The sequence below is a fragment of the Neofelis nebulosa genome, chromosome 16 (assembly GCF_028018385.1).
Source record: "Neofelis nebulosa isolate mNeoNeb1 chromosome 16, mNeoNeb1.pri, whole genome shotgun sequence".
Taxonomy (NCBI): Eukaryota; Metazoa; Chordata; class Mammalia; order Carnivora; family Felidae; genus Neofelis; species Neofelis nebulosa.
In genome coordinates, this window is record NC_080797.1 from 9,540,786 (window position 1) to 9,557,690 (window position 16,905).

Here is a 16,905-nt window from a genome sequence, read left to right on the forward strand (position 1 = left end):
TATTTATTCACTTTGTACAGAGTTTTGTATCCGTTTATTGGGGAATGTGGTACAACTCCCCGTTTATTCAGGTCCTGCAGTAAACTTGTTTTAACTTTTTAAAACTGTATATTCGATAGAAAAGCAGGAAGCACTAACATCTGGTTAAAATATGAATGATTTCTTTTAATTTTGTTTTTTTTGTTTATTTATTTTGAAAGAGAGAGCGGGGGAGGGGCAGAGAGCGTCCAAGCAGGCTCCCGAGCCTGACGTGGAGCTTGATCCCGTGAACCGTGAGATCATGACCTGAGCCGAAACCAAGAGTCTGACGCTCAGCCAACTGAGCCACCCAGGCGCCACTATGAATAAGATTTCTACTCTAGCGTTTTGTATTTACTAGGCTGGCAGGTCAGACAGAGTATCACCGGGTTCACAGAGTGATGTATCCTTAGAGTGAACTAGAACATTTTACTGTAATCTCTTTTTCACACTATTTCTTGAGTTGCGACATAATTCACATACCGTAACATTCACTCTTTTAACTCCTAGGTTTGAGTATATTCACAAGGTTGTCCAACTTTCACCACTATCATTTCCAGACATTTCCTCACCTCGCGTGCATTAGCAATCACTCCTTTCCTCTACCCCCAAGCCTTGGAAACCACTAATCTACTTTCTGTCACTATGAATTTGCCGATTCTGGACATTTCATACAAATGGGACATAGGTAATAATGACGATGATGATGAGTGGTTCATTCCTACCTTGTCCACTTAGTTTTAGACTGCTGGGTTTTGGTACATAGTCTTTATTTAAGTTGTATTCTTTTCTTTTTCTTAAAAATTGTTATAGGAATAGTGACTGAATTTTGTTGTCTTACAGCACCTGTCAATTAAAAAACATGGTTGTTTTTTTTTTTGGAGCACCTGGGTGCCTTAGTCGGTTGGATGTCCAGCTTTGGTTCAGGTCATGGTCTGGTGGTTCATGGGTTTGAGCCCTGCGTTGGGTTCTGGGCTGACAGCTCAGAGCCTGGAGCCTGCTTCAGATTCTGTGTCTCCCTCTCTCTGTGCCCCTCCCCTGCTAATGCTCTATCTCTGTCTCTCAAAAATAAATAAACGTTAAAAAAAAAAGAAAGTTATTTAATTATACTGAAAAAAATGTGGCCTGCAAAATCTGCTTTGGGAAATGTATTAGGAATTTCTCAGGGGCTAATAAATAATTGGATTTTATAAATGTTTTATTACATAAGGAGTGAACGTTGACTTTATCTAAGTTCTTTACATTATCCAAATGCTGTGTCTTTACTATTTGCCAACCTCATTTGTCCAAATTCTGAAAGAATGTTAAAGCCTTACATTATTATTATTGTGGTTTTTTTTAATTTTTAAATGTTTTTATTTAGTTTTGAGAGAAAGAGACAGAGAGCGAGCGGGGAGGGGCAGAGAGAAGGAGACACAGGATCCGAAGCAGACTCCAGGCTCTGACCTGTCAGCACAGAGCCCAATGTGAGGCTTGAGGCTTGAACCCATGAACTGTGAGATCATGACCTGAGCCAAAGTCAGACGCTCAACCTACTGAGCCACCCAGGCAGCCCAGTTTGTTTGTTTGTTTGTTTGTTTGTTTAATATAAAGAACTTGGATTTCTGGGAGTTTATTTCATGTATCTGGCTGCTGTGATATTTGGTCCATATCTTCTCATGGAGTGAATCTAGTACTGTTCTAAAATGTCCCCCGTTGTTCTGGGTTTAACAATTTTTGATGCTTGGATTTATGTTGTCTCCCTTTCTTTTTGTATGCCTTTGCTTGGTATCTGGTAGGTGGCTCATCCTTTTACGTTTAGCCTCTCCTTGTTACTTTTAGATGCTAGATTTTGTTTTCTCAGTCTTGTTAGGGAAATTAACCATTCTTTTTTGTTTTTTTTGGAAGTAACTGATACCTGATTTCATTCTTCGTATCATTTCCATTACATTTGTTACATTTTATGCTTCCTTTCCTCCCTTCCTTTTCTTAGTGCTACAGGCTTTGAGGTTTCTCTTTGTTTCCTATTCTCCTCTTAGTTAATTGGGATTCTACACTTTTCAGGTGGTCACCTTGCCCAGGCTGAAAACGCAGAGGGAGCCCGTATTGGTCTCCACCTTCTTGCCCTGCACCATGCTGCTTTTCCCCACCAGCTTCCCCTTGAGCCCCGGGGGAGGGGGGGGTGGCTTCACAATGCTTTTATCTCCCTCCCCAATTTGAAATTTACGATTTTGCAGCACACGTGTGTATCTTTGTGAAAAACAGAAGCTGGGTAGAACATGGGGAGCCCTGCCGATGCACCGACTCAAGTCTCTTTCTGATGATGTCAATTCTCCTTTATTATCCCCCATCTGTAACTATTTCTCATTCTGGAAACTCCCCTTTTTCACGTTAGGTCTCCTAGGTTTTTGTTTGTGTGTTTGTTTCCTTAGATGTATTTTTAAAGTCCCTTTTCCATCATGATTTCCTCTCCCCCCTCCCCCTGGGTTCTGAGGATGTATCCTGTACCTGATGTTCCAGATCACTAATTTGGCCACTCCTGAGAAACACCTGTGTTTTGTCTGGGCCAGGGCCCCAGTTTTCACTGTTTTTTGTTTAAAGTTTTTTAAATGTTTATTTTTGAAGGAGAGAGAGAGAGAGAGAGAGAGAGAGAGAGAGAGAGATGGAGTGTGAGCAGGGGCGGGGCAGAGAGAGAGAGAGACACACACACAGAATCTGAAGCAGGCTCCAGGTTCTGACCTGTCAGCACAGAGCCCGACGCGGGGCTCGAACTCACGGACCGCGAGATCATGACGCCCAACCGACCGAGCCACCCAGGGCCCCCCCCCCCCATCCTTATTATTTTTAATAGTTTCACAGCATTCTGTTTTACTGGTATACCCACATTTCTTTAAGCAATCCTGAATCGATAGACATTTGGACTGGCTCAGTATTTGACTATTATAAAGTGTTACAGTGTCCATTCCTTACATCCCTCCTTTGCCACGTGTAAATCTACAGTGTAAACCACTGGAAGCAGAAATGCTGGGTCAGAGGGTATGTGACTTTACCTTCCACAGAGGCTGTACCATTATGTGTCTGTCAGCAGTGTATTAGCCAGTTTTTCTTTAATGAATCATTTCCATACAAAATCCAGACTATCCTGGATACACACATTTTTTAAAAACTTCACATTATATCAAAAGTGTACTATAACATCATAACCATTCATAAACAACAAAATTCTTTAAAATGATAAATGTTCATTTTAATTTTTTTTCTACATTTATTTTTGAAATACAGAGGGAGACAGAGTGTGAGCAGGGGAGGGGAAGAGAGAGAGGAAGACACAGAATCAGAAGCAGGCTCCAGGTTCTGAGCTGTCAGCACAGAGCCCGATGTGGGGCTCAAATTCACGAACCGTGAGATCGTGACCTGAGCAGAAGTCGGAGGCTTAACCAACTGAGCCACCCAGGATCCCCGATAAATGTTCATTTTAGAAAGAGAAGCTTACTAATTAGAAATTACCTTTTTTTTTTTTAAGCAAGCTCTATACCCAACATGGGGTTTGAACTCATGATACCCCAAGATCAGGAGTCACATGGTCTACCAACTGAACCAGCCAGGCACCCCAGTAATTACATTTTGGATATATATCTCTATATATTCCTGTCTCTCTCTCTTCAGCTTGAGCCAAAGTCCGATGCTTAACTGAGTTGCCCAGGCGCCCCAAGTAGGGGTATTTTATAAGCTCTTAACACATAATGAGACTCGCAGTCCAGGGAAGCTGGTTGAGTGCCCGTCTTGCCAGCAGTAGGACAGGAGGCAGCCTGGCCCCCCACGCTCTAACCAGCATCAGTGGCTTATTTCTTATCACGGTTTTATCGGGAGGCTATTAGGAGCTTTTGACAGATTTTAAGTAGACAGAAAACATAACCACATTTGCATTTCGATTCCAGCTTCAGGGCCTGATAGCCCTTTTGGTCCCTTTTGGCCCCTAGGAGGCATTCAAGAGAGCTCCAGTGAGCAGGTCTCGAACCTGTTGCTATGGAGACAGCAATTGCGGGCCTTCGGGCAGGCAGAGAGGCCACCCACTGGACAACGCACACCGAGAGCCTTTCTGTGTCGGGACTTGAACGTACATTCTAGCCCCTCTGCTTTACGCCTGCTTACTCTGTAGAGCTCAGAATGCCAGCCGCTCGTCTTTCCTGAGCCCCTACTGCATGCCGGACCCTCCCATGCGTCTACCAGGCGTCATGTCCTCCGAGGTGGGTACCATTACGGTCCCCCATTTTGCAGAGGAGACAACGGAGGCAGAGAAAGGTCCAAACACCTTATCCGTGGCTATGCTGCTGGTAAGTCTGGCCTCACACCCAGGCTCACCGGCACGCGGAGCCCCAGCTCTTCACGGCTGCACTTCCCTGCCTCAGGCCACCTCCCCGGACCAGTAGCTGGACTGTGGGAGTAGCTTCCAAGCCAGACGCCTCAGAGTCTTTTTGTTTGTAGCACAATTTTAAGACGTCCGCCTTTTGGGGCACCTGGGTGGCTCAGTCGGTTAAGCGTCCGGCTTGGGCTCAGGTCATGATCTCACGGTTTGTGAGTTCAAGCCCCACGTGAGACTCTGTGCTGGCAGCTCGGAGCCTGGAGCCCGCTTTGGATTCTGTGTCTCCCTTTCTCTCTGCTCCTCCCCCAGTCATGCTCTGTTTCTCTCTCTCCTTCAAAAATAAATAAAAATATTAAAAAAAAAGACATCCGCTTTTTGAGTGTTACAAAAAACAAAACACAAAACACAAAGGAAAAACAGTTCCAGATTTGTCTTCCTTTTTCCGGCTTTCCCCAGAAGCCTGGGAGCTGAGGTATTTGATCGTAAGCTCCTTCAGGGCAGGGCCCACATCATACCAGTCTCAGTATGAAATGCTGGGCACAGGGTTGGGGCCTTGGGAGCCCCAATTTAAGGACTGTGATGTTAAATGGAGAACTTCCTCTAGATTCAAATCTGACACATAGGCCACAACGTTAATCAAAGGAATTATGGTTGAACTAGTTCAATAAAGACTGTGTGTGTGTGTGTGTGTGTGTGTGTGTGTGTGTTTGGCAAGCCTGCTTTGGAAACGATGTAAAAATACTGCATCATGGCCTCTGTGAAGTGATGATGTCAGCACACTTTTGCCTTCATTTGTAATCCTAGCAGGCTCTGTGCTATGTGTTTGACATACATTGTGCCCTTACATAACCTGTTTTTCACGAGAACTTGAGGATCTAGCAGGGTGGCTATTATTACCCTTGGGTTTGTTTGGTTTGGGCTGCTGTAGGTTTTTTTTTCCCCCCAGACGAAGAAGCTCAAGCTTGGACAACCCGTTGGCCAGCACGCACCCCCCCCCTCCCCATATGTTAGAGGCTCACGGCATGGATGAGCAGAGCTCTGTCTGCCTCGGCCCTGGGGAGGCGAGCCAGCTCACGGCCAGGCGCCAGGCTTCCTGGGCTTGTTCTTCTCCCTTTCTTCTGCGGACCGGAAAGCTCTTCAAGGCTTCAGAGGAAGTGCAGAGAGTTGATTCTCATGTACCTGGAGAAGAGCACGTAGAGGCGGCGGAACCAGAGCAGCTGGCTGCGGTGGCAGGACATGGCTTTCTAGAAGAATCCAAGAGGACCAGTTGTGAAACCCTTGCACTGGAGCAGCTTCTGTCATGCTCACTTCTGCCTTGCACGCCCACGAACACATTTCACACACTGTGGCCTAATCTGGCTTCTTCCTGTAACTCGCTAAACCTCTCTGGGTTGGCCCCCACTCGCTGCCTCCCCGTCCCATCTCTCACTTACAACCATGTGATAAAAATCCTGTGATGCAAATGGCAGTTATAGCACTTGAGTCTCCATGCATTATCTTAATTTAACAACCCTGTGAGTTAAGTACTGTTATTGCTTAAAATTTTTTTTTAGTGGACGAGGAAACTCGTCAGTCTCAAACAGCTAGTACACAGCAGAGCTGATATTTGAACTCAGAGCCATCTGAATGGCTCTCAAGCCTACATTCTTAATTACTTTGCTGCACTAAGTCGCATATATAACACATACAGGGATGTTTTGTGGGAAGCAAGCTAGGATATTATGCTCAAACTCTCCTGAATTAGGTAAGCTGGGAGGAAGAGGAAGAGGGGGAGAAGAAAAACGAATACGCATAGATATGGGGCACCTGGGTGGCTCAGTCAGTTAAGCATCTGACTTTGGCTCAGGTGGTGATCTCACAGTTTGTGATTCTGAGCCCCACAGGTAGAAATCACAAAATATAAAACTTTCTCTTGCCATCATAACCATTTACGGTTCAGTAGTTTTAACCATATTCACATTGCTGCATAAAAAATCTGGGGGCGCCGGGGTGGCTCAGTCGGTTAAGCGGCTGACTTCGGCTCAGATCACGATCTCACGGTCCGTGAGTTCGAGCCCCGCGTCGAGCTCTGTGCTAACAGCTCAGAGCCTGGAGCCTGTTTCAGATTCTGTGTCTCCCTCTCTCTCTCTGACCCTCCCCTGTTCATGCTCTGTCTCTCTCTGTCTCAAAAATAAATAAACGTTAAAAAAAAAAATTTAAAAAAAAATCTGTAGAACTTTGTCATCTTGCAAAAATCAAACTCTAAACCCACTAAAACCCAACTCCCCATTTCCCCCTCCCCCAGTCCCTGGCAACCACCATTCCACCTTCTGTTTGTGTGATTTTCGCTGCTCTAATATCTCATATAAGTAGAATCACACAGTGTTTGTCCTTTTGTGACCGGCTTATTTCACTCAGCAAAATGTCCTCGATGTTCACCCATGTCGTAGCAGGTATTCCTTTTTTTTTTTTTTTAAGCCTGAATAATATCCCATCATAAGTGTGTAGATTTCTTAATCCATTCAAGTGCCATGGACATTTGGGCCTGCTTCTACCTGTCGGCTATTGCGTATAATGCTACAATGAACATGTGGAAATATCTCTTCAAGACCCTGCTTTTGATTCTTTTGGATATAAACCCAGAAGTGGGATTGCTGGATCATATGGTAATTCTATTTCCTTTTTCCTTTTTCCATTCCTTTCCTTCCTAGTAAACTCTACCCCCGACATGGGGTTTGATCTCACGGACCTGAGATCAAGAGTCGCATGCTCGACTGACCAGCCAGGTGCCCTGTATTTACTTTTAATTTTCTCATCCTCAACATAATTCAGGTGTTCTGACCTGGTCAAGAGGAAGCAGCAAATTCATGCTTCCTGTTCCAAACACATAGCGATGACAGAGGAAAATGCAAAGAGACACGGATGGCTCAAAACTAACACCAAGAGCACCATGAACTTAAAGAATGTGGACAGAGGTGTGAGAGGCCAAAGCAGAGGATTACTGGCTCAAGGGCTCAGAGCAAAGTGGTGGCTGGAGTTCTGATTCTGGTCTCACTGCCGGGACTCTGCTGGAGCGGGCGGGGGCTCCCTCGTCAGGTAAGAGGTTGGGGGGAAAAAAATGCCGCCGACTGCTTTGAGAGCAAGCTGAATGCTTTGAGACCAGCACTGAACAGTTACCTGCTGGCTCTGTGACTGGAACTGCCAGTGACGACCTGATTCTGGCCTTCAAGCAATTGCAAACTCTCTAGATGAGGAGGGAGAGCACAGAGGAAGAGGGGAGTAACATCCCCCAAGTCAACCACCTAGCCCCTGGTTTCCAAATCAGAATTCCTGGAGACATGACGTAATGTGATGCAAAGAAAGAGATGTAATCAAATTAGCAACTAGACCATGAATATATTTTAGATGAAGATAGTTCCATAGAACAATTTGTCAAAGACTGATTACATTTTGGACATTCAAAGAGCTAAGTGGGAGGAAAACCAGCTTAAAGACTAAATTATCGGGACACCCGGGTGGCTCGGTCGGTTAGGCATCTCACTTGATTTCAGCTCAGGTCATGATCTCACAGTTGTGAGACTGAGTCCCTCGTCGGACTCCGTGCTGAGCGTGGAGCCTGCTTGGGATTCTCTCTTCTCTCTCTCTTTCTTCTCTCTCCCTCCTTCTCCCTCTGCCCCTTCCCCACTTTCATGCACATGCATTCTCTCAATAAAAAAAAAGAATAAGAAATTATGAAATTTAAAAAAAATGGAAGTGAAACAATAGGTGGTCGTAAAATAAAAAATTAGGTATTTTAGAAATGAAAACAGGGGCGCCTGGGTGGCTCAGTCGGTTAAGCATCCGACTTCAGCTCAGGTCACGATCTCGCGGTCCGTGAGTTCGAGCCCCGAGTCGGGCTCTGGGCTGACGGCTCAGAGCCTGGAGCCTGCTTCCGATTCTGTGTCTTCCCTCTCTCTCTGCCCCTCCCCCGTTCATGCTCTCTCTGTTTCAAAAATAAAATAAAAATGTTAAAAAAAATTTTTTTAAAGAAATGAAAACAAAATTTGAAATAGAGAACAAATGTGAAAGAACAATTAAGAGACACAAAGCATAGATTAAAAGTCCTCAAGGTGGGGGGGCACCTGGGTGGCTCCGTTGGTTAAGCATCCAACTTTGGCTTGGGTCATGATCTCACGGTTTGTGAGTTCGAGCCCCACATCAGACTCTGTGCTGGCAACTCAGAGCCTGGAGCCTGCTTCGGATTCTGTGTCTCCCTCTCTCTCTGCTCTTCCCCCGCTTACGCTCTTTTTCTCTCTCTCCTTCAAAAATAAACATTAAAAAAATTTTTTTTTAAAGTCCTCAAGGGGGGCGCCTGGGTGGCTCAGTTGGTTAAGCGGTTAAGCATCTGACTTTGGCTCTAATCATACTCTCATGGTTTGTGGGTTCAAGCCCTGCATCGGGCTCTGTGCTGACAGTTCAGAGCCTGGAGCCTGCTTCAGATTCTGTGTCTCCCTCCCCCACTCATGCTCTCTCTCAAAAATATCATGCTCTCAGAAATAAATATTTTTAAAAAATAATAATGAGTCCTCAAGGGACAGCTGGCTGGCTCAGTCAGAGGAGCACATAGCTCTTGATCTCAGGGTTGTGAGTTTGAGCCCCATGTTGGGCATAGAGATTACTTAAACATAAAATCTTTAGGGCTCCTGGGTGGTTCAGTTGGTTAAGTGTCTGACTCTTGATTTCGGCTCAGGTTATAATTTTGCAGTTTGTGAGATCGAGCCCCGAGTCAGGCTCTGCACAGACAGCATGGAGCCGGCTTGGGATTCTCTCTCTCTCCTCTCTTTTTGTCCCTCTCCCTGCTCGCACTCTCTCTCTCTCCCGTGTGTATACACACTCACTCTCTCTTTCTCAAAATAAATAAACATTTCAAAAAGATTTAAAAAAATCTTTAAAAAGAGAAAAGAAAAGAAAAGAAGAAAAGAAAAGAAAAGAAAAGGTGGAAGTCCTTGAAAATCTATGACTGCCAAGGTCTAGCTAGATAGTCCTAACACTCAGGTGCTGAACTGCTGTGGAAAGTCTTCAGTTAGGGGTCATGAGGAGCCAGGGGGTCTGGGACACAGATCCAGAGGGAGGAGTCCAGGAATTCACAATCCTCACCTTGGCCTGAGCCACTTCTTTGCTGGTGAGCACGAAGAGGACATCCCGGGTCTGAAGCAGAGTAAAGGGCAGGTCCAGGAGGGAGATATACTTGCGTAACACATTCACTGACTGAAGTGTGAGCACGGAACACCCTGGTTTGGGGGAGGGGAGAGGGGAGAAGTGAAGAGTCTTGTTGCTTCCAGGCAGATTCCCCCTGAGCACCCTACCTCTCCCTTGGGGCTCAGGGCAGGGCAGGACCGTGGCCATGGAGTTGCCAGATGACTCTGTAGCACCAAAGCTGTGTTTTGCCCATCATCCTCACAGACAGGAAGAGTGACAGGGTCACAGAACACCTGGCTGGATGTCGTCTACTTGCTACGTGCCTTAGCAAGATAAGGTTGGTTGCTAGAGGTTGGGAACTGGCTACATCAAGGCCAAGGGAAAAGCGATGAAGACCGGAATTTCTGTATTGGGAGGCAAGAGAGCTAGTTCCTGCTCTGGCACTCAAGACCTGACAGATTTAGGGAAGTCCCTTCAGCTCTCTGAGCCTCAGTTTTCTCATCTGTAAAATGGCATTGACAGTGTGGGAGCCTGTCTCACAGCATTGATGTAAGGATCAAATAAACTACAGTCCCATTCTAAAGCCCTCACAGCTTGGTAAGCTCAGCCCATTCAGAGGGCTGAGCTCTCTGAACTCTACTTACGTTTTCATTTGCTTCATCTTTATAACACTCCTGAGGGATGTATATTACTCCCACTGACAGAGCAGAGACTGGCTCAGAGAGGTTAAGCATCAGTGTCACATAGTGAATGGTCAAGTGGGGTCAAACACCTTCTAACTCAAACAGATGAACCCATCAAGCGCCCATCAGCCATTGACAAGTAATTTGGGGCTGGGATGTGAATTCAGACAGACAGACCGAAAGAACACTGGAGGTGAAAAAGACCCACCTGGTGAGAAAGCTAGACAGATGAGCGGCCAAGGCCCAGTGTCATGGTTAATTTTATGTGTCAACTTCACTGGGTCACAGGGTACCCAGATACTGGGCTGTACATTATTTCTGGATGTGCCTGGGAGGGTTTTTTCGGATGAGCTTAGCATTCAAATCGGTGGCCTCAGGAAGGCAGATTGCCCTCCCCAATGAGGGTGTACGTGATCCAATCCATTGAGGGCCTCAATAGAAGGAAAGGTGGATGAAGGGAGAATTTCTTCTTTTCTGCCCATTGAGCTAGGACATGGGTCATCTCCTGCCCTTGGCCTGGGATTTACACCATTGGCCCTCCTGCTTCTCAGGCCTTTGGACCCCACTAACTGACCCCCAGGTTCCTGGGCCCCTGCTTGCAGAGATGCTAGACTGTGGGACTTCTCAGCCTCTGTACTTACATGAGCCAAATCCTTATAATAAGTTTCTTTCATATTTGTATCTCCTATTGGCTCTGGTTTTCTAACCCATCTGGCCTCCCCTCACACCCAGAGGCTGCCTGGCTGGCAGGGCACTTCCCAATGGATACAACCTGCTTTTAAAGCTGGAGGACCCACACTGACAGACACACTGAACTGGGTCAGAAAGAGTGTGGTCCAGCCTCCCCGGCCCCACCTTTGCTTGGCCTATGGCAGTTTTCCACATATTTACATTTTTTTGTCCGATAAGTTTTTTTAGAGGGATAGTAACTAGCAGACTTTGGCAAAAGGGACAACGTACCTTTAGGTAACTTCCCTTCTGAATGCAGGGTCCTGGAAGAAGAAAGGACAGGAGTGAAAGGGAGCAATAATTCCTTTGCAGGAAGAGCCTTCAGAGTGTGGAGGTCAAAGGCAAGCCTCTCCAACTTGGGCCACAATGGCATGCAGATTATTTTGAGTTAAAAGCAATCAAAACCCAGCAAATGGAGGAAAACCGCTTTATATCCCCCTCAACCACCTAAATTTGCTCTGGAAAGGGGGTATGTACCAGGAAGAGAACTAGTCAAAGAGATTTCCTTTTTACCTAAAAATCTTATCTGCATAACAGGGAATCCTTTGTTTTCCAAACATCTCCTCTCACCTTCCTGCTAATGTTCTTCCTCTTCTTTGTACCTCCAGACTCCCGCCCTCCTCCTGAGCTGAGGATGACATATAAGCCTCAGGTTGCCTGGCCATCTTTGGAATTTCATATTTGTGCAGATTCTCCATATGACAACATTAAATTTGATTTTTTCCTATTAATGGTCTCATGGAAATTTAATTCTTAGTCTAGCTAGAAGAACCTTGGACAGAGGAAAATTTCTTCCTCCCCAACAGTATTAGGGCCTGCCATATCCCGTGATCCTTCTGTAGGTTTCTAGGTAGTTGCTTTTACATCAATCACCAAAGAGGTTTCTGGGATTCCATACCTCTGGCTACAGCTAAAGGGATCAGGGTGGGCACCTTACCCCAGACAATCTGGGGGCTGACCAATGGTTATGAAGTGCCCTGGTCCAAGCTTCGCCCACTAGAGATGAAGGGAACCACAAAGGATTCTTCCAAGTTGTTCTCTTTTGAAATTGAAAAATGAGGTGGTTGGACTTAAGGATAGGTGAGACCATTTCGAGCTTTACATATTTCACTGCTCTGGTCTAAGAACATCAGGCATGTTTAGAAGAAAGTTATAAAGTAAATGCTTCACTTCAAGGTGCCCCTTCCTTTCCTCAGCGGCTAAGCCAGGTCCACCGCTCCGCCACTCATGACGCCCAGGAGAAGCACTTCTCTAGAAGGTAGGAAACATGGTACATGCTTGTACGAGCCTCTGTAAGTCCCTCAAATGTCTTTGAGGTGCAATTTTTTTTTTATCAGTAAAATGCAGACACCTATTTGGTAGATTTGAAATAGGGTACAGAATGTACAACAGGAGAAAACAAAATAAATTAGGAGGAAAAAGAAGACGAAGCCAAGAGGCACACCGATTCACAGAACTCAGCCCTGAAAGTCTCCCACATGTGCTACGAGGGGTCACGAATTTGGCCCTAAAGCTCTCTGTGGCCAAAGCAAAGAGAGAAATAAAATGTTACCCCGTTTTTCCGCGGGGGAAAAACACCTTAGGTGTTAAGGAGACGAAACAATAAGAAGTCAACTTAGGAGTGATTTCTCACAAGAGAATGTGGTAAGATGTCGTGAGCAACGTGGACAAGAGTGGCTCTCTATAACTCAGTGGTCACTTTCACGGGGCCCAGACGGGGAGTGGGGAAGTACTTTAGAAACCATCCATCTTGGGACACCTGGGAGGCTCAGGCGGTTAAGCGTCTGACTTCAGCTCAGGTTATGATCTCACGGTTCGTGGGTTCGAGCCCCGCGTCGGGCTCTGTACTGACAGCTCAGAGCCTGGAGCCTGCTTCGGATTCTGTGTCTCCCTCTCTCTGCCCCTCTCCTGCTCGTGCTCTTTTTTTTCTCTCTCTCTCAAAGAATAAATAAATATTTAAAAAAACTTTTTTAGAAACCATCCATCCACCCTGAGCAAAGGAAAAGACCCTCTCCCACCTCCAACACGTGGAGAGTCCTACCTCACGGCCGCATATAGAGCAACGTGGTTGCTGTGACCACTCACTCCCCCTGCGTCGAAAGTCACCACCTGGAGAGAAATACAGGGTGTTCACTCATGACTGTCTGAATGCTCTCTCTGACCTCCATTTCAAAGTAGCCGTCCCCATTCCCTTGGGATGAAAGGGAGCGCACAGACCCCTGGAACGTTTGCAATCGTGAGGACACCTGAACTCACTTCGGAGCAGATCAGTGGTGTGTAACCATTGCTTTGGCCAGTTGTGTGGAGACTGTTTCCGTGGGTTTTACTGTTTAATCTTGTTCCAGGCCAGTGGAGCAGAGTGGAATTCAGCCATGATAGGAACCTGATTTCAGGGTATCTCTGTCTCTTATCTTCCTGGCTGTTTATGAACACAGTTTTCTTGGCCGGCTGCCGTGTGAACTCTTGTGCATGTAGACACTGCCTGAATCTTTTGGCTTCTTTTCCTTGTGCCATACTGAGGGCACAGAGGCTTTGAGGGGCAATGTCTACCATGCACCAGGGTTAAAATCATAGTTTATTTGCTCATGGACTGCCGCTGTATCATCTTTTTTTTTTTTTTTTTTAACATTTATTCATTTTTGAGAGATGGAGACAGAGTAGAGTGGAGGAGGGGCAGAGAGAGAGAGAGGGAGGCACAGAATCTGAAGCAGGCTCTAGGCTCTGAGCTGTCAGCACACAGCCTGATGTGGGGCTTGAACCCACGGACTGCGAGACCATGACCTGAGCTGAAGTCGGACACTTAACCGACTGAGTCACCCAGGTGTCCCACCTGTTTTTTTTAAAGTTTATTTATTTATTTTGAGAGAGACAGAGAAGCAAGTGGGGGAGGGACACAGAGAGGGAGAGAGAGAGAATCCTAAGCAGGCTCCGTGCTGTCAGCAGAGGGCCCAATGCAGGGCTCGAACTCACGGAACTGTGAGATCATGACCTGAGCTGAAACCAAGAGTCAGACACTCAACCGACTGAACCACCTAGATGCCCCCATATCATCTGTTATTAATGATAAGCTTAGTCTAGATTCCAACATTTCATTTCTGCACAGATGATTAAAAAAACACCCAAATAGCAGTTTGAATAATAATAATTTGCTTGAGTAAGATAAATAAATAAATATAAAGAAGAGAACAAGGACTCAGATAAAAGAACACGAATGGTTGGTTAGGGGTGGTGCAAAGAGGCAAGCTGTCCCCAAGAAAAGAGAGTGGCCATGCAGCACAGACTAAAGGGAGAGGATAGGGCTTGAACTCACAATCCTGAGATCAAGACCTGAATGGAGATCAAGAGTCGGTTGCTTAACCGACTGAGCTACCCAGGCACCCCTGGCCTTTCTATTTTAAATCGTAAAATGTTTACTTCAGGTATGGAGAACTATGTTAAAATGAGAGCAGCTAACATTTATTGAGCATAGGTTGAGGGGTGGGGATACAGATTGAAAGAAAGTTTATTTATATTTTATTTTATTTAAAAAAAATTTATTTTTATTAAAAAAATTTGTTTAACATTTATTTATTTTTGAGAGACAGAGAGAAACAGAGCATGAGCCGGGGACAGGTAGAGAGAGAGGGAGACACAGAATCTGAAGCAGGCTCCGGGCTCTTAGCCGTCAGCACGGAGCCCGACACGGGGCTCACGAACTGTGAGATCATGACCTGAGCTGAAGTTGGATACTCAACCGAGTCACCCAAGCACCCCTTTTTTCTTTTTCTTTTCAAAATCTTTTAATGTTTATTTATTTTTGAGAGAGAACATGAGCAAAGGGGCACAGAGAGGGAGACGTAATCCGAAGTAGGCTCTGTGCTGTCAGCGCAAAGACATGGGGCTGGAACCCATGAACCGTGAGATCATGACCTGAGCTGAAATCGGACCCTCAACTGACTGAGCCACCCAGGCGCCCCAGACACCTGTAGCTCCTTCCAGAACGCCATCCACTTTCCCCCCCCTACTTGCAGAGATCTTTGTTTAGATGAAATCTTGCTCAGACCCCAATCAACAGGAGGTAACAGTGGGGCTGCTCTGGTTTCTTGAAGATGGCGGTCCTCAACGGGGAGCAGTGTTGCCCCAGGGACATCTGGCAATGTCTGGAGATACATTTGCTGTGATGAGTGAGGGGTGTTGCCACTGGGTAGAGAGGTGGGCTGTCAGTGAGGAGAGGCCAGGGGTGCTGCTAAGCATGTACAGTGCAGAGGACAGCCGACCATAACAAACAATGCTGTGGTCCCAAGTGTCATGGCGCCCTAAGGGAGCAGGGACTAGGTATGTTTGGTTCACTGCTATCTCGAAGTTCACAGCCAGTAGTGAACATCACAGAGTAGGTGGTCAGTAAATATTTGTTGGATGAAAGGTTGAGATAGGGGTTGGGCCCAGGACCTCACCTGCTTATTACCCAAAGACACTACCAACCCCCTACCTACACTGTTTGATATCAAGGGCAGCATTATAATGCCTTTCAAGGCCCTGTCCGGGCAGCGGAGCTGGGACCAGATAGTACACGGTTCCCTTCCATCACACTGCAGAGCCAGCTTTTGGTTTGGACAGAGGAGAACTTTTGGTATCATCCCAGCACAGCCCAGGTGAGACTCTATCTTCCCAGGTCCAGCCAATACTTCCGGTCCGGAGGGGGCACCTGGGCCCTCTGATCCTGCCATCGAGTGACTTCTCACCTGTTCACTGCTAACTCCTCGCCCCTGGCCCTGCATGGCCTATGGGGGTGGGAAGGTGCATTTCACTGCATCGTGGGGGCTGAGTCGTGATTATGGCCCTTCATGTCCATACTGGCGATGGTGTTAGCATGGCCCTATACTCCTGCTGATGTACTAGTGCAGGCCAGGGAAATTGTTCCTGACTGCACTGTGACAGCTTGAGAGTTTCCTTATTTATTTATTTTTTTAAATTTTTAATGTTTTTATTTATTTTTGAAGGGGAGAGACAGACAGAACATGAGCAGGGGAGAGCAGAGAGAGAGGGAGACACAGAATTCGAAGCAGGCTCCTGCCTCTAAGCTGTCAGCACAGAACCCGATGCGGGGCTCGAACCCACAAACTGTGAGATCATGATCTGAGCCGAAGTCAGACGCTCAACCGACTGAGCCACCCAGGGGCCCTGAGAGTTTCCTTATTGACAGCAAGGTGTGTTAAAGAGCTGTTTTAGTGTTATTATTTTATTTTTTTAATGTTTATTTTTGAGAGAAAGAGAAAGAGAGAGCACACACATGTGCACACAAGGGGGGGAAGGGCAGAGAGAGAGAGGGAGGCAGAGAGTCCAAGGAAGTTTGGACGCTCAACCAAGTGAGCCACCCACGGGCCCCTAAAGAGCTCTTTTAAAACGGTTTTCTTGTGTATGGAAATTAAATCATCTCAGGGTTGTCCTGACAATGAAGGCCCCTCACTCACTGGAATGAAGGTGAGCACCTCAGACAACAGGAAAGAGCTCCAGGCCACCAGATGGCAGTTAACGGTGGTGGCAGTTTGAGGACGAGCCCCGTGTGGGGTCTGTTCTTGTTCTTGGGGATATAAAAGGTGTCACGGGGGCACCTGGGTGGCTCTGTTGGTTAAGCGTCCGACTTCGGCTCAGGTCATGATCTCAAGGTTCGTGGGTTCGAGCCCCGCGTCAGGGTCTGTGCTGACACCTCGGAGCCTGGAACCTGCTTCAGATTCTATGTCTCCCTCTCTCTCTGCCCCTCCCCCGATCACGTTCTGTCTCTCTCCCTCAAAAATAAATAAACATTTTAAAAAATTAAAAAAAAAAAAAAGGTGTCATGTGTAGTCCTTGCCACCATGGACCTTCCAGCCTAGTTTCAAGACCCAGTCTGTACTTCAAAGAATAAACAGCAATTCGCAGGATACACACCAAATACTGTGGGAATCCGAAAGAGGGCTGAAGGAGTCGGGGAAGGCTTCTTGGAGGAGGAGGCTTTGA

At 46.4% G+C, this 16,905-nt stretch overlaps 1 protein-coding gene across 2 annotated transcripts in view; it reads right to left on the reverse strand.

Annotated features, from left to right (window-relative positions):
• Nucleotides 1-3,085: 3,085 nt before the first annotated feature.
• Nucleotides 3,086-16,905, reverse strand: part of PIGL (phosphatidylinositol glycan anchor biosynthesis class L) — a 76,320-nt gene continuing 62,500 nt past the window's right edge. Inside the window, exons 4-7 of one of the 2 annotated variants that reach the window (XM_058704715.1) lie at nucleotides 12,971-13,038; nucleotides 11,161-11,192; nucleotides 9,476-9,609; nucleotides 3,086-5,604 (exon numbers count right to left, since the gene is read on the reverse strand). In XM_058704715.1, coding sequence (XP_058560698.1) covers nucleotides 5,506-5,604; nucleotides 9,476-9,609; nucleotides 11,161-11,192; nucleotides 12,971-13,038 — 333 coding nt within the window. In that variant the 3' untranslated portion in view covers nucleotides 3,086-5,505. The remainder of the gene's footprint in view (nucleotides 5,605-9,475; nucleotides 9,610-11,160; nucleotides 11,193-12,970; nucleotides 13,039-16,905) is intronic. The other variant, XM_058704716.1, reaches the window with a different exon arrangement.